The sequence below is a fragment of the Elaeis guineensis genome, chromosome 7 (assembly GCF_000442705.2).
Source record: "Elaeis guineensis isolate ETL-2024a chromosome 7, EG11, whole genome shotgun sequence".
In the NCBI taxonomy this organism is placed as follows: domain Eukaryota; kingdom Viridiplantae; phylum Streptophyta; class Magnoliopsida; order Arecales; family Arecaceae; genus Elaeis; species Elaeis guineensis.
The window spans coordinates 95,660,263-95,685,637 of NC_025999.2; the positions used below are offsets into that span (position 1 = coordinate 95,660,263).

At 42.3% G+C, this 25,375-nt stretch overlaps 2 protein-coding genes and 1 pseudogene across 2 annotated transcripts; 1 reads left to right on the top strand and 2 right to left on the bottom strand.

The window, feature by feature from the left end:
- The first annotated feature begins 1,080 nt into the window (after positions 1–1,080).
- LOC105048292 (hydroxyphenylpyruvate reductase-like) lies at positions 1,081–8,602 on the top strand. Its single transcript, XM_073260324.1, has 2 exons — positions 1,081–1,690; positions 7,897–8,602. The coding sequence occupies exons 1-2, from the start codon at positions 1,082–1,084 to the stop codon at positions 8,413–8,415; spliced, it is 1,128 nt and encodes a 375-aa protein (XP_073116425.1). The 5' UTR covers position 1,081; the 3' UTR covers positions 8,416–8,602.
- A 481-nt stretch (positions 8,603–9,083) lies between these two features.
- Positions 9,084–10,024, bottom strand: LOC105048291 (uncharacterized). The gene is made up of 2 exons (XM_010927558.3): positions 9,632–10,024; positions 9,084–9,474 (listed from the first exon to the last, which is right to left on the bottom strand). The coding sequence occupies exons 1-2, from the start codon at positions 9,767–9,769 to the stop codon at positions 9,319–9,321; spliced, it is 294 nt and encodes a 97-aa protein (XP_010925860.1). The 5' UTR covers positions 9,770–10,024; the 3' UTR covers positions 9,084–9,318.
- Positions 10,025–13,718: 3,694 nt separating this feature from the next.
- Positions 13,719–23,575, bottom strand: LOC105048290 (uncharacterized; annotated as a pseudogene).
- Between the last annotated feature and the right edge of the window lie 1,800 nt (positions 23,576–25,375).

Consider the following 25,375-nt stretch of genomic DNA (forward strand, 5'->3'; position numbering starts at 1 on the left):
AACAAAAGGAATTATTAAGATAACTTAAAAATTACCAAGGAATGAGTTACCAAGACAATAAGTCACCTAAAAAATGATAGTTATCGTTGGAAATAACTAAGAAAAGGAAAAAGAGGCTTCATTCGCATTCTCTAACTCTATGTAGATGGATATTTGACTATCCTGTACGGACAAAGCTTCGACACCTCTCTTATACACTATTACAGGTGTCGAGAGGATTTTAGATCCATGACTTTGGTCCAAAATTCTCTAATATGAGTCTCACCCAAAAAAGATCGGCTGAATGTCCAGAGAATTTTGTATCTTTAATCTTTATCAGCATATTCAGTTTTTCAACACGACGACAAATCCCCGCTGAAGAATTTCTATCAGTGTTCGCTAATTTCTTTGCATCACCACCATCTGTGAATTAGTACTTTTGCACTACCCTTTTATATTGTTCTTCTTTGCAATGTTCTCATCCTATTGGAAATGGTAAAGTCTTTTTATGGACGCAAAATCAAACCCCATCTTCCAACCAACCTATCTACTAATCACACCAATCAATCTAGGACTCCAACGACCCAGTCAAATGATAGAAATATTTTTTTTATAGAACATTCCGGGCACGCCCAATAAAGCCTAATAGGATAGAATATTGAAACCAGAAAGAAGCCGCAGACAAGAGCATTCTCGTTAAGAAAGATTGTGCGGCTGTTATTAATTGAATTCAAAATGATACAAAACAACTGGAGGTCTATCCGCTCCCTCGTGACATTTGAATCTTTCTTCATATTCCATCACATTGTTTGTTCGATATATTTTGTGAAAAATAAACAGCGCTATCGATTAGATTGCATCTTATATTATTAAGCATATCAAAATTATATTTAGCAACAGAATTAGATTTGTTTGTGAGATTTATAGGATATTTTATTTTTTGACTTCGCACGGAGAACAAACATAAAATGATGCAATCGCCGCTGGTAAATTAAATTAAATTATATTTTTAAAATTTTAAAATAAAAATTAATTAATTAATTAATTAACTAATTTAATTATAAAAAAAAAAAAAAGGACAACTAGCTATGGCGGCCGCTGGATGTGGTGCGGTGCATCAAATAGCTGTTTTCCCAATCCAGAACTCCCTCGTCTACCACCCGCGCCGGCGAGACCGAACCAAGCGCGGAGGAGAAGAGCGAGGAACCGGGGACAGGAGGGCGACCAAAACCCTAAACCTAGTTCCTCTCTTCCTCCGCCACAACCGTCGCCACTGGCGATGGAGTCCCTGGGCGTCCTCCTTACCTACCCCATGGACTCCTACCTCGAGGAGGAGCTCGGCAAACGGTGCAAGCTCTTCCGGCTGTGGGAGACCCCGCCGGAGAAGCGGCAAGAGTTCCTCCGGGTTAATGCCGCCTCGATCCGCGCGGTGGTGGGGAGCACCGCGGTGGGGGCGGACGCGGAGACGATCGACGCGCTGCCGGCGCTGGAGATCGTGGCGTCTTTCAGCGTGGGGCTCGACAAGGTGGACCTGGCCAAGTGCCGGGAGAGGGGGATCCGGGTCACCAACACCCCAGACGTTCTCACCGACGACGTCGCCGACCTCGCCATCGGCCTCGCCATCGCCACCATGCGCCGGATCCCCGAGGCCGATCGGTACGTCCGGAACGGCGCGTGGAAGTCCAAGGGGGATTACAAGCTCTCATCCAAGGTATGAGATGGATTCCTCTTCTTCTCTTACTAGGATTCTTTCAGGGAAGCTCCAAGTCGGATCTTTTATCAAGAAATTTGCAGCAAATAGGACTGCTTTGTTTGGTTTCCTATTTCTTCTCGTTATTAGGGTTTCTATTATTGATGACGAGCCACTATTTGTTATAATGCCCGAAATTAGTACCTGGCTGGAAATGCTTATTCATATGGGAATGTATCAACTTATCCTTGTGGCCAAAGTGAGAAGAATGGGATGCACGGACACAGTGAGCCAATGTTGCCAAGATGGTCCCTGGGCATCTGGGAAAGGTTAGTGGGCAACTAGGTAGTAATCCAACTGCTTATAAGGGCCAAGTAAGCTAATTTATACAAGTTATTCTTAGCTAGTATCAATTTTGGATGAGTGAATCCCCAGTTTCGTCTGTCCTGAGAGCCCCAAACAGTCCATATAATTCACATTTGTATTAGTTCCAGCCTGATCAAATTAGGTTCAGCCTGCCTGCCAATAGCCCACTGGCATAGGCGAGTGTGATGATTATATATAATACAAAATGCATGTTTTCGAACTGAGTTTCAAGCCAAGCTCACTCTTCATCCAAAATAGCCTACTGGCATCGGCTAGCATGATGATTTTATATAATATAAAATGCATGTTCTATAGATATATATTAACTCAATCCTTTCGTATCTCCAACCCTTTCTTGATCCTTATCCCATTGAGATATGTTGGCATGCCCCTTTTTCTTCCTATCTACTGTCTGTTGGCACACAGGGCATATCACATCCCCCATTCTCTTTCAAATCACCTACACAGACCACACTGCTAGCTCCAGCCTCACCAGTGTAAAGCTCTTTCTTCTCCCTTTATTTCTTCTAGGTATTTACCTCCCTTCTTTTTCTGTATTCCTCCCTGGCTCTCTTTTCCCTTGCCACTGTCATTATCTGTACCTTCCAAGTCACTGAATAGAAACCAGACTAGCCCATTTTCCTCACCACAGTTGTGCCCACCACCTGTGGCCCAAGCCCCTCCCTCCCCCACCGCGCCACACACCCTTAATGGAGGGAACAAACACCATTCTAAGGTAGTTTTTTTTGGTATCATTCTAAGGTAGTTGAAGGAAGCAAACTTATTTTGTTCTGATGGAGCTACAAGCACTATTTGCTTATTGTAGGGGAAGATATTGTGTGTAACTAGGTCAAAAGAGAACTTTCTTTCTTCTTAAAATACTTAGTTGTTTTGAAATGTGCATTTGCTTATTGCAGGGGAAGAGATTGTGTGTAACTCGGTCAAGAGAGAACTTTCTTTCTTCTTAAAATATTTAGCTGTTTCGAAATGTGACTATTCTAGGAACTGGCAGTACCTTGAAAATAAGCAACACAAAATAAGATAAATACAAGTTATTCTTGCATCACATTAGCCAGTATATTAGGTATCATATTGTATCCAACTGTTGGATTATCAACATACATGATCAAGCTGATTAATTGACTGTTCAGCAACTAATAGAACTAAATGGTCACTGTTAGGATTTGACGCCTCGAGATTCAGCCCACATTGAGCCCACAGCGAGGTTCGCGGCGAAAAACGGAGTCCAACGAGACCAAGATCATCTGAATCGGAGCTCGGATGGAGGAGATACGAGCTTTTGAAATCGGCACGAGAATCGAGGCGGCGGAGGACCGCCGGCGACCGGCGGCGGGCGGCAGCGGCGCGGCCGCAGGCGGCGGCGCGCGGGACGCACGACCCAGGCCCGCGCGGGACGCGCGACCCAGGCCCAGGCCCACACGAGACGCGCGACCTAGGCCCGCAGCCCCTTTACCCCGGTCCACCGTGGACCGGGCGGTCCACGACGGGGCCTGTGGACCGCATGGGCGTTTCCCACGCGTTTCTCGCGGTCCACGGCACTATTTCGTGGATCGGAGCGCGATCGGACGGCTTAGAGAGATCCCGGTTTTGATCCGACGGTTCAGGGGGTTTTTTGGCTTTGTTTAGGACTCCTAATCCCTCTCTAATCAAGTTTAAACCATGTTTAACCCTTTAAAAGGGTCCTGTGACGAAACAGAGAGGGAAGGTTGGGTTTTCTCGCCGCCGTACGAACCAGAGGAGAGAGAGAGGCGTGAGGCTGCTGTGAGAGAAGGAGCAGGAGGCTTCTGGATAGCGGTCGCCAGGCTCTTCAGGGGTTCAGGGGGGTCTCCAAGAGAGAGAGAGCTTTTGTGAGGGGAACTTCAGGTGAGAGAGAATTGGGTGTACAAGGGTTGAGGGTGAGGTCTCCTCTTGTAAATTTTTTTTTTTCATAGTGAAGTTTGCATACTCCGTGGAGGCGAGCCCTTTTATGGCTGATCCACGTATTTTGATTGTTTTTCCTTTTGTTTTGTTTCTTCTTTCTTCCTGCTGCATCGCGTGGTACTGAAAGAATCTTGGGAGGTGGTGTTCTGGTCAAACATCCACCCAACAAGTGGTATCAGAGCAAGGCGGTACAAGGACGCAGATTGCAGTGGTGGTGAGCAAGACTGAAGATGGAGAAAACAGGAACAATCAAGATGGAGATCAACAAGTTCGATGGTAAGAGCAATTTCTCCTTGTGGCAGGCAAGGGTGAACGACGTGCTCATCCAACAGGGGTTGATCGATGCTCTCTTGTGCGATGAGAAGCCGACCACCGTGGAGGTGCGGGATTGAAAACGGCTACAGATGCAGGCGGTGAGTACCATCCGCATGTACCTGGCGAATGAGGTGGTGATCCATGTGCTGAGCGAGACTTCCCCGATGGTGCTGTGGTCGAAGCTCGAGGAGTTGTACATGGCGAAGTCTCTCACCAACACTCTTTTCCTCTAGAGGCAGTTTTACCAACTGCGGATGACTGAGGGACAAAGCATGCAGGAGCATTTGAGCCACTTCCAGAAGATCCTCACCGACCTCCTCAGCGTTGGCGAGAATGTTGAGGAGAAGACCAGGGCGCTGGTTTTGCTGGCGTCGCTTCTCCTTTCGTACGAGTCCTTGGTGACTGCTCTTCTAGTGGGGAAGAGCACTATCAAGATGGACGAGGTCACCGCGGCGATACTCCAGAACGAGGTTCTCAGGAGGGAGAACCCAGCTTCGAGCTCAGGTGGCGATAGCTCAGCTTTGGTGGCTTCTGGAGGAGCAGGAGGCGGTAGACGGAGCGACAGGAGATCGCAACGAGGGCGGTCTAAGTCCAGGAGGGACTTGAGCAAAACCAGGTGTTACCGGTGCGAGGAGTTGGGGCATCTAGCCAGAGATTGCCCTCAACTGAAAATCGGACGGTGGCTGCTGTAGCGACGGCCGGCAGCGATTCAGATGGAGATGTCCTGGAGATATCTGACGAGGTATCTACTTCTTCCCAGCAGTGGATATTAGATTCTGCATGCCCCTATCATGTATGTTGCAGAGAGGAACAGTTTGACTCCCTGGAGAACAGTGAGGGCACTGTATATCTGCCGGATGGATCGAGCTGTGCGATCAGAGGCATTGAGACGGTCAGCTGGAGGACACATGACGGTGCAGTGAGGAGATTGGGGGAGGTCCGATACATATCCGATTTCAGGCGGAATCTTATCTCACTTAGCAGACTGGATTCGAGAGGCTACAGGATGGTAGCTGGTGGAGGAATTCTGAGGGTGCTACGCGGCGATAGGATTGTGCTGGAGGGGAAGAAGGGGAGTAGAAGACATTATTACCTGGTAGGGAGCCCAGTGCGAGGTGGAGCATCGAGAGCCAGGTGGAGCCCAGAGCGAGGTGGAGCTCCAGGAGGCGGATCGGGCACGAGACAGGAGACTCGGGAGGACGAGAGGCGACGTCGCAAGGTAAGATTCCTATTGCCGCAGGATGATGCCCCAAGCAGGTCTCGGGTCAGGAGGAGCACAGCATACAACGGAGATGGGATCGAGCAGCCTGGCTCGACTCCCATGTTTGTCCATCTATGATCAGCAGGTGATTGCCCCAGGGCATGGGGGCGAGGAGATCCAGAAGCTCTCAGAGTTTGGAGGAGGCCGAATATCGAGTCGAGGTAGAGATTGTTAGGATTTGACGCCTCGAGATTCAGCCCACATTGAGCCCACAGCGAGGTTCGCGGCGAAAAACGGAGTCCAACGAGATCAAGATCACTTGAATCGGAGCTCGGATGGAGGAGATACGAGCTTTTGAAGTCGGCACGAGAATCGAGGTGGCGGAGGACCGCCGGCGACTGGCGGCGGGCGGCAGCGGCGCGGCCGCAGGCGGCGGCGCGCAGGACGCGCGACCCAGGCCCAGGCCCACGCGGGACGTGCGACCTAGTCCCGCGGCCCCTTTGCCCCGGTCCACCCCGGTCCACGGCGGGGCCTGTGGACCGCATGGGCGTTTCCCACGCGTTTCTCGCGGTCCACGACACTATTCCATGGATCGGAGCACGATCGGACGGCCCAGAGAGATCCCGGTCTTGATCCGACGGTTCAGGGAGTTTTTTGGCTTTGTTTAGGACTCATAATCCCTCTCTAATCAAGTTTAAACCATGTTTAACCCTTTAAAAGAGTCCTGTGACGAAACAGAGAGGGAAGGTTGGGTTTTCTCGCCGCCGTACGAACCAGAGGAGAGAGAGAAGCGTGAGGCTGCTGTGAGAGAAGGAGCAGCAGGCTCCTGGACAGCGGTCGCCAGGCTCTTCAGGGGTTCAGGGGGGTCTCCAAGAGAGAGAGAGAGCTTTTGTGAGGGGAACTTCAGGTGAGAGAGAATTGGGTGTACAAGGGTTGAGGGTGAGGTCTCCTCTTGTAAAATTTTCTTTTTCATAGTGAAGTTTGCATGCCCCGTGGAGGCGAGCCCTTTTGTGGCTGATCCACGTATTTTGATTATTTTTCCTTTTGTTTTGTTTTTTTTTTTCTTCCTGCTGCATCGCGTGGTACTGAAAGAATCTTGGGAGGTGGTGTCCTGGCCAGACATCCACCCAACAGTCACATTTTGATCAAGTGGATACTGCTTCAATGGTATGGCATTGCATGATTATTTAAGTAGACATTTTTGCTATTTAAGTAGACATTTTTGGCAATCTTGCAGTCTCCTATTTCTTGGTTATGTTTAAATAAATAGCCCAACTATTACTAATTAAGAAGATATCTTATGTATCATAAAAGATAATTGAACGAATGCCATCTTAAAGCTCAGAGACATGGTACATATCAGAAATTAGGTAGTTCATTTGTGAACATATTGGTGATTTGTTATTGTAACTATTTCCTCTTTCCCATATTTTAAGGAGTGCTCATATCTTATCAGGCTACACAAAATCATGAATATTCAGACTTCTCTATATTGATGTTCTTATCTGAACAGAAGACCGTCCTTTCATCGGTTGCAGATCTTTGGTAGGGTACAAGAGGGAATATATGAAGATAAAGTTGTGAATCAACTCTTAGTCTTGGATAGACCTCCACCTGACAAGAGACGGATTTTATGAAATTAAAAACTGTTACTACAAGTTGAAATCCTATCAGAATAACTCCATCTAAAATTATAGAATAGACAAAACTCAGAAGTACTCTATGCATCTCATTTATACATATCAGTATATAAAAACTTAGAAGATAACTCAACCAACTATGAGAAATCTGAAACAAAAAAGGATTCGCATGTAGCTGCTGGCATAGTATCATAACCCAGTGCATTGTCTAAATCAGGATTTGGTTTATACAACTTTATTGACCAATTATTCCTGCACATTTGTGACCTTATTAAATTGTCACACGACACCCAAGAAACATCTTTCCACATCAGCTGCCAGCTCTGATTTTGATACATATATATACCTTCATCCATATCTCGGTTCCTTTGCATATGTATAATGACAACAATCATAGCGTCCTTGTTCTTGGCTATCAATTCTGAGGGCAGCCTCGTTTCCTTTTCCATGACATTGCATACTGCTTAAGATCAGTCTGAGTATATGTGCAATAATTGCTGGTAGACACGGCGCAACGCTGTTTGTCAGGGAGCTGATCAGAATAGCTCCAATGATTCTCAACTTGGAAATTTAAGAACTATCAAGACAGGTCTCTGTATGCTAGTTGCGGTGCCATGAAAACCATTTCCAACAAATCAAAACTTAAACATTCTGGAGTGACAAAGAATTCAGGTTACACATCCGCTGTATTTGAATCATTTAATTTAAGAGACTTGAATTAGAATTTGTAGAACTCTCACCGTGTGATAATCTTTTTCTTGCAGTTCAGTGGCAAAACAGTTGGTATAATTGGGCTTGGCAGGATTGGTTTGGCCATAGCCAAAAGAGCTGAAGCATTTGGTTGCCTCATCAGTTACTTCTCAAGATCAGAAAAGCCACAGACAAATTACAAATACTACTCAAGTGTTATTGATTTGGCATCTAACTGCCATGTGCTGATCGTAGCGTGCGCATTGACAGAGGAAACCCGCCATATTGTCGATCGTGAGGTCATTGACGCCTTGGGCCCAAATGGTGTGCTCGTGAACATTGGACGGGGACCTCACGTAGATGAGCCAGAGCTTGTAGCGGCTCTGCTTGAGGGCCGGCTTGGAGGGGCTGGCCTCGATGTGTTTGAGCACGAACCACATGTTCCCGAGCAGCTGTTTGGTTTAGAAAACGTGGTGTTGGTGCCTCATGTGGGGAGCAGCACCTGGGAAACTTGCAAAGCAATGGCAGACCTGGTTCTGGGCAACTTAGAGGCTCATGTTACAAACAAGCCCCTGTTGACTCCAGTGCTGTGACTGCATACAGAAAATGCAGGGGCACTGAGAAGAGGATGCTTCACTTGACTATGTGTTGTATGGCAAATTTTTTGAAATATGGTAGTTATTTTGGGATGTCATCTTTAAAGATGAACATGATTACGGAACATTTCAACTGTTGATAACAATTCTTTTCATCAATTATATGATTGCCAGACTTTCCTAAGCTGTTTGCATTCTCGTCTACTGGCTTGGTTGTTCAAAAGGTTGCCAAAAAACTGGTAGACACACAAAGCTGATGTCTCTTGGCCCCTTCCGGGTTATGAGTGTATAATTTTTCCCCCTGGTGGATGTGTACTTCATGTAGTATTGATGCCCACTAATTCCTATGCTGTACCTTTGGTCTTCAGGTGTAGGAAACCTGCCGATCTGTGTTCCTTTTATAGCGAGAAATGTGATGCTTAAGAAAGGAATTGCAACCTGAAAGATCATCATATTCGTTTGATCGGCATCAAATACCATGCTTCCGTAGTCCTGAAATAACTCTCTCCATTTGCTGTTGCTGTTTTCACTTTCTCGAATGCCGGCATTCAACCATTCAGAGTCAAGATGATGAACAGGATAGACGCATTTATAAGAATTCGGAAGAATCGAACCGTTTTGGTCGATGCAATCATAAAAACGAATCAAAACACAAAGCCGAAGCAGAGCTGAAGCTACATCCAAAGCAGACGAAATTTATTATTTCACTGCTAAAACATCGACTTCTGTTGGTATACACACGGGAGAAAGACACCCTAAGGAGGAGGAGAAGAAAAGTATATTGTGGGCGAGGAAAGAGGCCCTGAGAATATCCGATGGTGTCTCTCTTTCCTTTTCTTCTTCTCTCTTGTTGGTAGGGTAGTTTAGCCAAGCAGCACCGGCAGCAAACAGCTCGGGTGGCTAAGCAGGAGTGGCAGCAGCAGCAGCTTTGAAGATGAGGAAGTAGAGGGTCTCGAGGCAGAAGTAGATGAAGGTTCCCTCCCTATGGGTGAAGAAGCACCCGAAGTTGGACCCCACCACGCACTGCCATCCAGGCCCATACCTCCTATCAAACTCCTGCCACCATCACCACCAACATGGTAATACCAATCCAGGATGCGAGACTTGCGAAGAAGAAGAAGAAGAGAAGTGGAGTCGTATAAAGAGGTGCCATCCTTGTAATTTTCTGGGAAAAAGAAAACAAATTTGATGGGTGGGAGGGAGGTAGAGGAACCTTTTTGATGTGGGCGGCGATGTTCTTGCAGTCGGCGACATCAAAGAGGTCCAGGGCTTGGGAGGCACAGGACATGGCCTGCAGCTGCATCCTTTTGGGCATGTCCGTATCCTGGATCAATGCCTTCCCTTCCAGCATCTTCTCTCTCTCTCTCTCTCTCAAACCAAGCAAATCCCAAAGAAAAGGAGGCAACGAGAGCCCCTTCACTCAATCCAACGCTTGGATGCCGGGGAGGCCGGGCGCAGGGGATTCCTCCCTCCAGTTATCACAAGTGGGGGAAAAGTCCCGACACCCCTCTCCTCTTTATCACTATAAAACCCTTGCGACTGTGGAGGAATCTGGAATCAATAAAAGGAAACCAACCAGCTGAAGCCTTCTGCCGGTCTCTTCCACCGTTCCACGCGCGGTAATGCCACGAAGAGAGGAGGTGAGGCAATAAAAAAATTATAAAGTATTTAATGAGCCATAAAATTTAGCTTTTAAAAATCATTAATTTTTGTGGGCTGCCAGATTATGACACGACTTCTGTTTCGTCCCATAGGCCCACAGTGCTGATCTGTTTATGCTACGAGGTTCATCAAGGTTATATCACTGACATCATGCTTTATATCTATCCGAAATAGGATTCGATTTTGAAGTACCATTACCAAGTAAAGGCTTTGGGAACCTGGAGGAATATCATCGCTATTACTAGAAACATCTGGACACTGGATACAGAGGTTATCGACTCAAATAGCGCCAGAGGGCATCGGATAAGATAGAAGGCCTTCACGAAATTTGGTTGTTGTGTGGTCACGAGATCAACAGTGTAATGTAATAGGATCGCACGCAAGTGGGCATGCTTTAGAATCTAATTCTTCCTGCTGTGTTGTTATCTTGGAATTAGTAGAGTGCAGATGAAGGAAGTTGCACTGTGGACATCCACATGCGGGTGGTCCGTGTACAAGAGAGTGAGGGCATGTTGGAGCCTCGAATCTTCCTCGCCCTTAACATTGGAAGGGAATTATTGGATCAATCAAGATGCCTTCACGTTCATCCATCCCCCATTCTTTATAATTCTAAGGACAACAAAACAGTTTCACAACACAAGGTTTAACATGAGACATAGTTTGATGTAGTACGGTGTCTATGATCTAAATTCGGGCCATTTGTTCCCAATAATAGAATTTTTTGGACATACGAAGCTAGCTGATGTAGATCCAATTGAACAATTTCAGAATGGAACCTATGCCACATATTGAAGTGCTATGAAGCCCAATGATGTTGAATTGCATCCTTTTTTGTTATAGAATTTTCTTTGCCACATCAGCATACACAATTTCGTGGGTGAGTATAGACCAGTGGATTATCTATTATTTTAATTTTTATGCACTACCAAAAATATATGAAATTATATACATCAAATACACAAGGACACGAGCTTTGATAGCAATCAGAGTCAAAATTGTGCCACACAACAAGCCTGAAACTGTGTTAATTCATGATCAGGCCAATATACTAGTTCTCTCGAACCCGGTCAGCCATCCTAAACATATCAACTTTGAACCCTAGTCCAAAAATGGAAACGAATTGGATCGTAACAAATTGAGCTAGCCCATTTCTCTTATATATATATATATATATATACACACAAAGAAACGAAAGGATGAGGATGGCAGAGCCCTCGGAATCTTTCAATGTCAGAAGCTAAGGCTTGGCAAGGGATGATTTGGCCTTTGATAAGCCGGCGTGCGTGGGGTTTTGGCATGGTGGGTGATTTGGCCTTTGCGTGGCGGTGGGGTTTGGCGCGGTGCTGAATCCTATTTTGTTACTTTTCCTCTCCCATCTCTTTCCTTTCACGTGAAAGGGGGGAAAAATATTTGTAGATTTCACTTTTCAGGGGCATGCGTGCTCAGCAATTATGGGTGGGGTCTGTCAGATCCATATCCACTCCACGCCCAATTTAATCTGCGCCCAACCTGTATCGATGGTTCACAGACCTGGACTAAAAATAAAAGATAAATTATATTTTTGATCAATAAATTAAATTAATTTTTTAAAATAATTTTTAAATTATAAAAAATTAAAATTTAGTTTCTAAATTTTTGGATCGATTTAATGTTGTACTCAGATGCGATTTCAATAATTTTTTCTTACCGAAAATTTGATGTGAAAACTTTCAGTACTTACGTGGAATACTATTTACTTGTATGATTAAACCGACGCACACTATCACCTATTCTCAGAAGTTATCCTCTCCTCCCATCTCTCCATTCACAAGAGTTTGTCCTCTTCTTCTCCTCCAACTCCATCCACTTCCCTATCATCTCTCTCACCATCATATCCCTCGATGCAGTCTTCCCCACCACCAACCCTCTAAACACCCCACAAAAAATTATGAAGCAAATCTCCAACTCCGACCCAATCCCAACTTTCACCATCCACCCTTTTATCAGCAAACTTCCCCGTGACTGTGATTTCCCCATCATCCTCATCGAGGACTGTTGGACTGTCGGTGAGAATGCCCTCGTCCGCTACATGATTGAAGAATTGACAGTGATGGAGCCTAATCTCAAGCACCGGTGGGAGACAGTGAGCCAGGAAGATACAGCGACACTTCTATACTTCTCTGAGATCATCGAAACCAATAAGGCGTGGTGACAATAGTATTCCTAATCCCTGTAGTAGTGGCACTGGTGGCAACCTTCCCATCTTCTTTCAGCCCCTAGACCTCAAGATCCAGATGGACGACGTTCGATTCCTGGGCTTCTCCACCGCCAATGGCACCGTCAACTTCAACTTTGCCCAGTACGCAGTAGTGCACAACCCCAACTGTGCTGCCTTTATCCAATATGACAACATGCTCCAGCTCATCTAAGTCGGAGACCAAGTGGGCTTCATGTTCATCCCCACCGACCAAATCGATGGCGCCGCACCTAGCACATAGCAGCTAGCTTCACCATCGACTCCTTCCCCCTTATAGTGCCACCACCATCAGGGGTTAGCATTGAGGTAGATTTTCGGATGCAAGTCAAGGGGAGGGACATGGTCTTTTGATTCTTCACGCACCACGGGGAGGCTATTGTTGGATTCGCTCTTGGAATCGGAGAGAAATTGATGGGAAGAGGAGAGATAAAAGATGAAGATAATATTTTATAGATTTTAGGAGAACTAGGGAAGAAGACGGTGGAGGAGAAGAGGAAGACTTCTAAAATTAAGGATTTTGGCCACATCAATAATAATTTTTCAAATATTTTAAGTCATATCATACCGGTTGAACTGTGTAAGTAAAAGATGCTTTACGTAAGCACCGAAAGTTGCCACCTCTGACTTCCGGTAAAAGAAAATCACTGAAATCACGCTTAAGGATAATATTAAATCGGTTCGAATAATTTAAAAATTAAATTTTAATTTTTTATAATTTAGATACCATTTAAGAAAACCAACTTAGTTAAGAAACTAGGATCATAATTCGCCCAAAAATAAAAAATGGGCTCTATCTAAATCCAAGCATGGGTCGCACGCATAGGCCGAGGACAGACCACTTCCAATGAAAATTAGTTTGAAAGACCGGATCTTATTGCAGGCATGATTTGTTGTCGAAAACATTGCATAAAGTTCATATGATTAATGTCTCAAAAAATAGGAATCATAACCTCCGAAATAACTAATGAAACCTACTTTTCAGAGAGAAGAATGCATCCGAAGTGAAGCCAAGATACAATATCCATACCTCCTTCTGTTCCGCTGTCAAAGAACCAGATCTCTGATGGCATCTTTTTGAAGGGGTAGAACCAAAAATGAAGTATTGGACTCCTATCACATCAAGAACGTTCATTTGTCTAAATTTTCTAGCTACCAATTGGATCAAAGGAAGTCATGAAATATGACTAACCTCTAAAGGTATCAAACAGCCAAGCTAAGCAACATCTTGCTACCCTCTAGCGTTCAACGATAATGTACACACACAAAAAGGGGAGAGGCAAAAAAAAAAAAAAAGAACTCTCAGACTTGGCTAATTTGGCTTATAGCAAGGCTCATGATCAAGTATTTTTCCCATCAAAGAATAGGATAAGAGGTCAAGGTATAAATGAAAATAACATTCTAATAAAAAACAGACAACAATCTAAATCATTAGTCGACAATCTAAATCGTTAATCTTTCATCATGTGTAATAAGGCTACTTGTACCAACCAGAACTCACAAATGATCCCATTCCTTGTTGACAATTTTTGATATCAAACAAGTCTGCTGCTGGTGGCTTAATGAAGTCATTAGAGCAAAATTTATGAGTCTGGGCAAACTGTATCATTCACCTTGCCGCACTGATCTGGTGGAGCTTTCAAAGTTTGAGCTTTCCATCAGCCTTAAGTTCCCACCTTTACATGAAATCCTCTTCCAGTTCTTGCAGGGATTTATTGGTGGATGCAATTTGTTTGTTGGACGCATCTTTTCTGAGACCATCAGGCCCTTGTAGCTTCTGATCTCTGCCTGTCTCTCCCTCTCAAGCCTCTCCATCTCCTCCCTCCTTTTCTGCAATGCCAATACCAAAAATGAGCTTTTTGGAGAAAATTATTTATGCAATGATGACTTTTTCCCCCGAACTAGGGATATCATCATCCTCTTCACAATAAAGCATCATCCGAGCTTTTTTCCCATTAAGATGGGCTTGCTATGAACCAAGACTCTTAAATCAATTAGGTTCCATGAAAGGATTAGGTAATCTTTATGACACTAGGTCAGGTTGATGATTCCACTCTACGGCAACTTAAAAAAGAGGTCTGGTAATGAAAACTAGAGAATATGACAGGTAGGGACAGCCGTCTTGTTAGTTACTGCTCACGCTCATGCAGCCAAGGAGGATCCAACCTCCAAATTCCTTTGGACTTAAGACCAAATAATTAGTAGTGGTTAAATATCACTACAGGGCCGTTTGATTGCCTATGAGTTATATGAAAATAGGTATAAAGAATGATTTTCTGTAAAACAGATTGCATAAAAAAAAACAGGGGCAGAGACTGTTTTCATAGAACTCACTTTTCAGGTTTTAGGACTTATCAATTTTTGACAAAACAGATCTTCGCAAACAACCATTTTTGTAAAACTCATCCATTTTGGGTTTTTTGTGCACCCACTCTGACAAAACTTGTCAACCAAACGGGTCCCTACAAGATATTCCTTAATCATGTCTCTTCTATCTATGAGCCATGTTTGCTATAAATCTTGGTCAACAATTATAATGTTCACCAAATTTTTCTTGCTGATCTACTTAATGTCTTTGTGTTAAAAGGGATTCAAGGGCATACTTTCTCCCTTAACTGATGCTTTCTTTCTGCCTTTTCAGCTGCATTAACAGCTTCTCGCTCAGCTGCACAAGGAAACAGGCACAAAGAAATTATCATGTTAGTATGGCAAAACTATTAACCAAGCTTTGCTACTTTATCACCAAAAGATAGAAAGCAAAGTCCAAGAAAAGACATATAAGCCAATACGGCCAACAATTGGCTGGTCTACATGCACACAACATAATGGGCACAACCAAATATATTACTACCTCATGTTAGTTTCTGGGCTTAGGTTATTTGGAAGTACACACATGATAGGAGCTATTTATCAACAATCAGCACAAGTCATTACCACTGATTAAAACAATAGATTTATTTAGCTAGATTCAATAGTGCAATAGAGTGTTTGAGCATACCTACTCCACTAGAGATCAATTCAAAGTACTTTAGCTGAAAAAAAATAATAGAAAATCATATTTTATTTAGCCAGTTGAGTGTCGTCCAGTGGTGCTGTTTATCTTTCGAACTATGGTGAGAGGGCAACCTTCAGACTGGCACAAACTAGATAAAATAATGTTTATCTTTCTGAACTATGGCACAAACTAGATGAAATAATGTTTGAATCCTTAGCTAATAATACTGCTTTCTTTAGCGTTTGCTTAATGACATGTTGATGGCTGAACAATTTATATTTAGTACTTCAATCATTACATCTTCAACTTCAATGCACTCTTTCATTTTCTTTTGTTTCAGGGAGTACACCAGCATTCATAGAGATTTCTAACTCCCTCTATATTCAGCAGGATTAATTCTAATGATGTTATGCCTCTTGGCAGCGAAGCAACAACCCCAAACATCTTCCTCCTGTCATTTCAAAATTTGGTAAGCCCACATAGTGCCACAAAAGAGTGCAGATAAAGATGGTATTCTGGTTGTTTACAAGGTCAAGGGCAAAGCAGTCCTATGTGTGTTATATATTGCTGGCAAGATACTTCCAGCATATCTTCCTAAGATGGATGTATATTAACTCTAGGGATCTAAAGGTACTGATTCAAATTAGCATGGTTGGATGAGCAGATTTGCTACGGGTTTCCATGCAAACATAATGATGCACATATTTAAAGGGTATAATTTATGCAGCAGTGTACTGAATAAAAACTTCTGAGACTGCATATCACAAATCAAGGACTAATAGAACTGATGAACTTGGCAAATGTAAATTGACAAACACTAATACATCTCCAAAATGATATGAAGTATCAGCTATTGAGTCACCAAGTAGCAAAGCAAATAATCGCATGACTCAGTAAGGAGTGCGGCTTTGGGGTTTCTATCAAATTTTAAAAAATGAAAAAAAAAAAAAAGTTAGATCAACAAAAATCTAAACACTGATGTTTAAAGGATTCAGCACAGCCCAACATAAGAGTGGTAGAACGTAATAAGCCACATCGAGCTCGCTCCAATAAGGTTGTTTTGCATTTGACTATCTCCTGTCAGTTTGACTGCACAACTGTAATCCTATTTATAAAGATACTCAGTTCGTGTGGCAACTGTCAAATTCTCACGATTGTGTTCTTAAAGCAATAAGGGTAGCTCTTCGTACACATCCAACAATTTATTCTTGTAACCAGAACAAAAATTTGAGTTTTTAATTGATAAGTAGTATCCACTAACACATCTACAAGAAACAACCAAGATAGAAAAAGGAACTACAGTTGCCTGTTAATGGCCAAATAAAACAACACATAAATGTGTGCAAAGAGTGTTTATTATCTCAAAACAATTCTTGAAAAATATGGGGCAAGAACCTCACAATATGCTAACCACTTTGTTAATTTTTGATTAGTTAATACACTCCATTTTAATGCATATTTATCAAGAAGTTTTGTGGGTCAGCTTCAATGTAGAAGGTTCCCTGATGTTGTGGAACAAGAAATCCAGTCAAATATGGTAGTAGTTTTGCACAAATGCTATGCATGTGGTGTGGTAAAGAAGGGGAACAATGTGATAGTCGGTAGATCATAGAGATCCCACAAAAGTTATAGGATAATGCATGCACAACTATTGAAAAACCATGTGTATAGAATGGATGACAGAATTTTTTGATTAATAAGGTTGGAGTCCTTCATTGTTTGCTTTAAAGATTAAATGTAAGTGGTCTTTCAAAGATCCAAACCTATTAAACGTTGCATGTAGATAACAATATTTTATTGAAAACTTTAATTTTGATGTTTAGAGATAACATATTTTAAATGCATTAAGTTAAATATTAAAAGTAGAGCTTATTATTGGTTCAAGCATTTGCTGAGGAGTGCATGCAATCACTCATCAGCCATTTGTACTCAAAATGCTTTATCTCATGTCAGATACAGCCATACAAGGTGTTTATGTGATGATTTGATACCATTTATTGGTTCAAGCATTTGCTGACAAGTGCATGCAATCACTAATCAGCCATTTATACTTGAAATGCTTACAGTCTCATGTCACATACAGTCATGCAAGGCATTTATGCTATGATTTGATATCATTTACGACTGGCTTGATATAATTTGGCAGAGTACGCAATATACTGGAAAACAGATTGCATCAAAATTTCTCAAACAAGTGTTACAAGAACTGTAATATTTTTACCTTTCAAGTCAGGATTTCTCTCCACCTTTGTCTTGTTTAACCTGTTAACAATCTCATTTATGCATTTTTCTACCCTTACAGTATGGACCTGTAAACAAAGGAGAGGGTACTTAGGACCAGTAAAGGGGGCACGGTCTACAAAAGATCACATTATTTTGTGAAGTTTCACAAAACAATTAAAAAATTTGGCAAGGTATATCTTATCTTCATTAGTGAAAAGAAAGTTAATAAAATATCATCAAAACTATAACAATCAGTCCATCTCATAGCTCTTTAAGAATGATTAATGTGTAAAAAAGAAAGAAGTACCAAGAAAGTCAAAGTCATCCAACCAACACAGAAAGGCATCGCAAGCCAAAAAAAACAAGAGGGACTGATAAGCTCCTTATGTGCTGCTCAAAAGCATAAAGCATACAAGACATCTATAAATTAAACTTCCATTTCTGTATTATGTACCATCTCTGATCACATGGATTAAACTTGAGAGATTTTTTTTGACCACAATAATACCAACCCTGCCAACGAAGTTATTCAGAGAGTGTTATCAGAAAGAACAAAGAGAAGGGGTTGACTAAAGGAGGTTTGAAAGCTCTAGTTGTTGCCAGATCTAGCCAAGAAGAGGAATGAGTGAGAACTAATCTTATGCCAAAAGGCTTTAGAAAAGGAGGTTGATGGGGGACTGTGCAGTGCAGTGGCAGTTAAATTCAACTTCCTCAATCAAACAACTGACAGGCCATAACTACTCCAAAAGGGAAACTGAAATAACTGAAATGAAAGGTCGTAAAACAGCTTGGATAAACTTTTGTTGGCAGGGAACGGGGCAAAAGAAGAATCGAGAACCCCAAATTGGAGAGAAAGAAATGGAATTTTACATGCAAAAGAAATAGATACAAGGTCAGTAACAAATGCCACCAGTAAAAAGTTCATTCTAACAAATAAAAGCCAAAGGATTCCTTAATTGGAAACCAAAAAATAAGCATAAGGTTTGCGGGTTATGTTTCGGATTCTAGCTGCTGAAAATGGATACAGTAAACAAACCTGAGTCTAAAGGAGAGCTTGCCAGTCAAGTTTCAAGATAATCATAGTAAGCTTCGGCCCTGGAGAGGAAGGTTGCAACTATAAGCAACCTTTATGCTATTCTTTGGCCATGCTAAGACTTTAAGCACTCAGGTTGCAATATTATATGAAGCAGAGGATCATTCCAAAGGATAAAGTCGTCAGAACAACAATAAGACTTGAACAATGATGTGTCAAACAATTCAATCAAAAAATCTTAAAATTTGAAGAGATATCAGCTTAGCAAGCTTAGGTGATGTCCAAACAATCAGAAGTCACATAATTCAAGTAGTGCCTGTAATGCTGCAAGAAAGTCAGAAGATTATATACTGACAGATGACTCACCATCTTAGGATTGTGAAAACCAACTTGACCAACATCCATTGAAGGAGTTTTCTTCAAATTATACCATGGAGTATAAACGACATCATGTTTCACTTTATTGCCTGCAAAAATATAAACAGGTTAGGAGGGAAGCAGCTGCTGGAATTGCTGTAAGACACAAAAATTAGCATGCAGAAATTAGATACAAAAGAGTGGTGCTAGAAGGAACAAAATAAATATCACCAACACAGCTATATCTCGATAATCACACATAATGACAGCACAAACATTCACTGCATGTAACCTTCAATTGACTTGGCTTTGACAAGCTGGGCACAATCTTCCAGTAGACCTTCACTTATATCATCAATAGTCTGACCTTTATTCAATCTGACATAAACATGAGCAGGGGACATCTTATCCACATGAAACCTGCAGTCATGACTGACCCAGTAAGTTTAACCTGTAAATATACAGCCTAGTCGATGCTGAACAAGTTACAATCTCCATATATTCTAAGACCACAAAAAGAAAATATTTTTTGCACACCATAGAAATATTGGGGACCCAGAATAAAGTCTTCAATGTAACTGCTTATGAAAGAAATCAAGATAATAAGCTGTTAATGTGTATGCGTACATGTACCAAATTACCAAAATTAGCAGATGTGATAAAAATTAGGGAGGGGCACATTTGACGCACAAGTAAATTTCTAGCAGAGAATCCATAAATTGAATCAAGAAACCATGAGTAATTAACATGAAAAAAGAGACACAATGCTTGTTAAACAATGTCGCCCCCCATGAGAGGGTGTACAGTAGAGAAAAAAACACCAGTGAAATGGCAACTACTCAAATTACAACCATAAACCCCTAGCGCATGGTTCTGGGATGAGGGATCACAACTCACAAAACCTTCACCCTGGAAGCAACTCTATAATTCCTTCACCCAACAATAATTTTATTACATATTTCACCATCCATTCCTCCATTTTTCTGTGGTCGCACAAAGCACCATAAGACATTAGGCAGACAGCGTGAAGCAGCAGGGCCTAGATATTCATGGAAGAGGGTACCATGAAGGTCAAAATGTGAGCAGTGTACTAGCATGCAATAGCACAGAGGAGAGTTAATTTTGTGACATAATAGATAATATGGAGGTTGAGGAGGGCCAAGCAAAGCCAAGGTAGGCATGGAAAGGTAAGCAGCCACGAACAGTAGAGAGAAGGCTAGGCAGCAATGGAGGCAAGGTGGGGGAGATGCACCAGCAGGAGCAGGGAAAAAGAGGCTAGGGTGGAGCTCAAGTGAAACTATGCTAGTACATGTCACACGAGGAGGCCGGATGTGTTCAAACCCATTTGAAGGTGAGATTTGTTTAGTGCAATGTGGGGAGACAAGGAAGGAGAGCTCGTGGCATTAGACATTTTGATTTGATGGCTGTTGGTTCTAGGACTAGGCATCTCTAGCCCGATTCTGGCCCATCCATGAGCTGGCCTAGGCTATAAGCTGACTGAAATCAAGTTTTTAAAACTCAATTATAACTCAGCAAGAGCTAAGGTTTACTTAAAAGAGTTGCTGCCCTTTTCTTTTGAGCCATATAAAGGTATCAAAAAATCAATCCTTTTTAGATAGAAGTATGATTTTAAACAAATTTTTCATACCATGCCGAACCGATGGTACACTCTGTATCGTACCAGACCAGCGACAACCGGCATGATTCGGCCGGTAAATTCGGTACACTGATGGTACGGAGAGAAAGAGAGGAAAAGTGAGAAAGAGAGAGAAAGAGGAGGAGAGGGAGGGAGGTGGGAGCCATCGGAGGCCGGCGGTAGCCGGCTGCGGCCGTCGGAGGACTTCCGAGCTCCGTATCGTCCGATAGGACTTTCAAGAGAGAGAGCACTTGGGGAGGCGACCTATGGACGGACGGTACCTCCGTCGTGAGGCCCCGATGGCCAGCGAGCGATGCCGACGGTCTGAGGCAGTCGAGCGGGCGGAGCCACAGAGAGAGAGCACTGGGGGGGACCTACCGGACGGACGGAGCCTCTGTCGCGAGGCCTCCTGTGGCCGGCGAGCTGATACTGACAGCCTAAGGGCGATCGAGCGGGCGGAGCCCCTCCGCAGCTCCGCTCCCTTCTTCTTTTTGAAACAGGTCGTCACCTGTTTTTATTTTATTTTTTGTTTTAAACTGATGAAGTCGGCAACTGTCAACTTCAAAGATTTTTTTTAAAAAAAAGCCAAAAATCGTGAAGCCGGCAAACTATTTGCCGGCTTTACTTAAAACCAAATTTTTTTTTAAAAAACTCGCGAAACAGGAGCGTCGCCCCTATTGCACACCCGCAGTGCTGCGTCAGTGGACTGCGCCCTTCGGCAACCACGGCGGTCAGTCGGAGGCCATCCGACGGCCTCGCCGGCTCCTTCCCCTCCCTCTTTTCCTTCGACTGGCCTCGCCGGCTCCTTTCCTCCTTTTTTCTTTCTTCCTCCTTCTCTCTCTCTATTTCTCTCTCTCTCTCTTTTTTTCTTCTGATTTGGGTCTGCTTGCTTTCATCAGTTCACCTCGATTCGATACGGTACGAAAACCGTACCATCAGCTAGCCGATACGGCTGACGATACCGGCTCAGAAAACTTTGATTTTAAATATCAGCTTGGAGCCTGTATTGTTTTTCCACCGCATTACATAGGATTGATATGGTTTCACTATGGATGATATGGACCAAAATTAAAAATATCAAAAGGAATGAAAAAAACAATGGCCAATATGATCAGTACATGACAATAAGGATGGTTTCAGCATCCCTACAACCATACTGATGCTAGTTTCATAGCCGAACCATATGATACTGAAGGTACCATATTGGCCTGCTGATTTTAAATCGATGACGGTAAGTTTATATCTAACCCATAGTTTTGGCTTAAAAGACAACCCCAGGCCTAAGGCTTCAAAATAAATAGCCTTGTTGGAAAGGTAAAGTGATGCAGCAGCAAAACCACCTTACTTTTATGAGGCCACAGTTAACCACCGAGTTATAGTCATAATTCGACTACCATGTATTCCTCAAATACATCTTAGATAAACTCCAAATTATTGGCTTTTGTGATCTCTTCAACTAAATTCCAGTTCTTGTTATTCTAAACCATAATTGACATGGGAAAAGAAGAAAATAAACTGTATTCCTCCTATACATCTTAGATAAACTCCAAATTCATGGTATTTGCAACCTCTTCAACTATTATCAAGCTCTCACAATTCTAAGCCATAACTGACATGGGAAAAGAAGAGTAGAACTTATATGTCAAATGACCTCCCCATCCTTCACTAATGCCAACTTATATCTTTCTCAAGCGTAAATTCTCATCCTTTATAAGTATGTCAACCATGTGTTCAGACAAAACTAACCCACTTATGGCATGTCATTTAGGATTCCCCTTCCCTGACAAAGAAATGGATAAACATAGCCACACACTCAGAACTCCCTATCGCTCCAAACAAAACAGCTATTCCTAAACAACTAATACAACCAATAGGTGGCAATATTTTTTTTTTTCAGTTTTAAATGTAAAGAAATGAATATGACTATATTTTGACAAGCATGTCGTACTATGCCGAGCATCTAAATGCACTTCTGGATTCAAAAAAGATTTTAAATCCTGTAGGATGAGGGCTATCCCATTTTTCTCATGGAATGAGAGCATCGTCGTCCCACCTTGTCCCAGCACTTGGAACAACGGATGTCCCAAGATGTGTCGATCGGGATGCCGGGATGATGGGCGGGATGGTCCTATCCCGACACATGGAGGGTACCTATCCCCCCATCCCAGTGTCCCTCCAGGACATGAATCCTTGGCTTCAAGAAAGTGATCCTTAATTACTGCTCAAACACAAAGACTAGTGCCACTGAATGAGTATGTGATCAGGAAAAAGGTATAATGATGCATGCATGGGTCAGAAGGATATTGCATGAAGTACGTGACCAAAAGAGAGAACTTGTCTGGATTTGGATAATGGATATGTGGAAAATCTTGATAGCAAACTGAGAATGAAATATCCGCACTAACAATGCCAATAACCAAATATGTGCTGCATAAATCCCATATCAGAGAATCAACACAACAAAAAGAAAATGGCAAGAAAATATAATGGAAAGAACAATTGAACGGATATATGGAGTTACCCATAAATGTTACAATACTTCGTTCACACAAGCAATCAACAGATCGTAACGAGAAAATAGAAAATCCGCGACAAAGAAATCGAATTAAGGTTAAAAAAAATACCATATATTCTCTGGAAACCCGTACTTGATGAGCTCCTCGTTCTCGTATTCGTCCAACCCCATGAAGATTGTATAATCGCCCGCGTCCGGCCGGGCCTTGAAGTAGAAAACCATCTCCTTTCGGCTTTCTTAGCCCCGAACCAGTCGATGCGGAGATTTAGGGTTTCGTTGGTTCCTTCGGATACGACGAAGAGACCTCGAATTCAAACCAGGGTTTGGAGCGACAATGGAGGATCTTATTGGTGCAGTCGATCAAATTCGAGAAGCACAGATTGGGATTCTGATTTGATTCGGAAGCTAGGTTGGAAATTACTGGACTGCGATCGTGCCCGGAAGCAAGAATAAATAAAGGAAGAGAACTTTCGGCGGGGAAAAGGAATTAAAATCGTCAAACCTTTCTCGCTTCTGCGGAAGGTGGGAACGAAGTACCGAGTCACCTTTTATATATAAGCTAAGTTAACGTTGAGGAAACTTACAGACAGTCCCTGATTTTATTACGAATTACGTATCGCTCTGGATTATAATTGATCTTCCGTATATTATGTTGAGGAAAATATATCCAAGTCCTTGGTTTACCGGGAAATTACTCTAAGTCTCCTCCAAACTTCCAAGTGTCGAGTCCTGTCGATCGTTTTCGATGCATTCTGACGAGGAAAATTGTCTCAAGATCCCCGTATTAACATAAAATTGCTTATAATTTTCTTTTTCTGGGGCTACAATTTAGTGAATTTATAAGCTTTACATGAGGTGGCTAATGCTGACGTTCACCATGCGGCCAGCACGTGCTTTATCAGAAAAACTTGAGATTTCAGATGAGGGGGTTGGATTGTATCTTTCACGTCAAATAATGAATCTCTTTCTCTCGTGACATCAACCGTCGGATCGCCCAACGGGAGGTGGGGGGGGGGGGGGTGCAGATGGGAAAAAAAGCTTGGGATGCTTTGAAATCTACACAAATCTAGGAGGCTTGGGCTTTCATATCACTAGTTGTTCTTTAAATAAAGAAAATAAGATGCCATTCCATTTAATCTTCCCTCGAGGGTAGAATGAAAAGAAAATAAATTAATAATAATTAAAAAAAAAGAGTAAACCTATACCTGCATCAATGCCATCAATTGGATTGGAATCACAAGAGTGTCCAAAGGAAACCACTTAAACTAGTGGTTAGGATACAGGCCGAAAGGGACATCCAACAGGACATCGAGATATGATATTATCTCATGCATTAGCATAGAGATATCCCTCATTTTACTATCCCAATCGAGATATCGTGGGACATCTCTTGTCTCAAACATCGTTGATAGTGCATCTATTGTATGAAAAAATCGGTGAGATTTTAAATACTGACTGACAGTATGAACTATCAAGCTAGCTAATCTTTTAAAAACTGATAAGATAATAAATTAATATTTAAGATTAAATTATCTTTTTTTTATTTTGGAGATGTGGGAGAAATTTTGAAAAATTCATAAATGAACCTCTAATTAGATTGGTCATCTTTTTGATATATTGAACAGGGAAGCTATGGTGTTTAGAAGGTCACCTTCTTCCCTCTTCCCATCAATCCATTAGCCTGTCAAATAACACCATTGCAAGCAACATTGATGACAAAAACAACAATAAGAAAAGGAAAGTCTCTTGCTTTGACCATCGATCAGGATATTAAGAAGGTTGCTAGCCAAATGGTTCTATCATGCATGCCTATTGCAAGAAGGAACGAGATCCTCTGTGATACTTATAAAGTACCGCAGGCAAGGTGCTACGCATATTTTAGAATATCTATCAAAAAAAATAGTTATGTGATATTTATTTAAATTATTTAAATATCTCTAGATTTATAATTTATTTTTTCTTAATATTTTAACATGCACGCGTAAGCAGGCTACCCATCTTTTAATAAACATCTCTAAAGTATACACAATATCTTGTGATACTTTTTAAATACCGTAAAGGATCCATTTTCTTGCAAGAATCTTAATTTTTAAGAGCATGATTATTTATTTCAACCAAAGAATGGTTCTTCTTTTGTCCTCTAGAATTGGGGTGACATTCAAATAGGCCTATCCCAAGTGAGGATATTCATAACTTTGATGAAATTGGCCAATGAAGCAGCCATATCAATATAAATTTCAGCTCATGCCAACACATTTGCATCCCTAACACAAGGGCTGCTGTTTTGGACTTAGATGGATTAA

Bases quoted from the DNA above. Each gene is read 5' to 3' on its own strand.
- LOC105048292 (XM_073260324.1), top strand. From the start codon at position 1,082: ATGTGGTGCGGTGCATCAAATAGCTGTTTTCCCAATCCAGAACTCCCT. The intron at 1,691-7,896 runs GTATGAGATGGA...TTTTTCTTGCAG, and splicing joins ATTACAAGCTCTCATCCAAG to TTCAGTGGCAAAACAGTTGG.
- LOC105048291 (XM_010927558.3), bottom strand. From the start codon at position 9,769: ATGCTGGAAGGGAAGGCATTGATCCAGGATACGGACATGCCCAAAAGG. The intron at 9,475-9,631 runs GTTCCTCTACCT...TGATGGTGGCAG, and splicing joins TCGCCGCCCACATCAAAAAG to GAGTTTGATAGGAGGTATGG.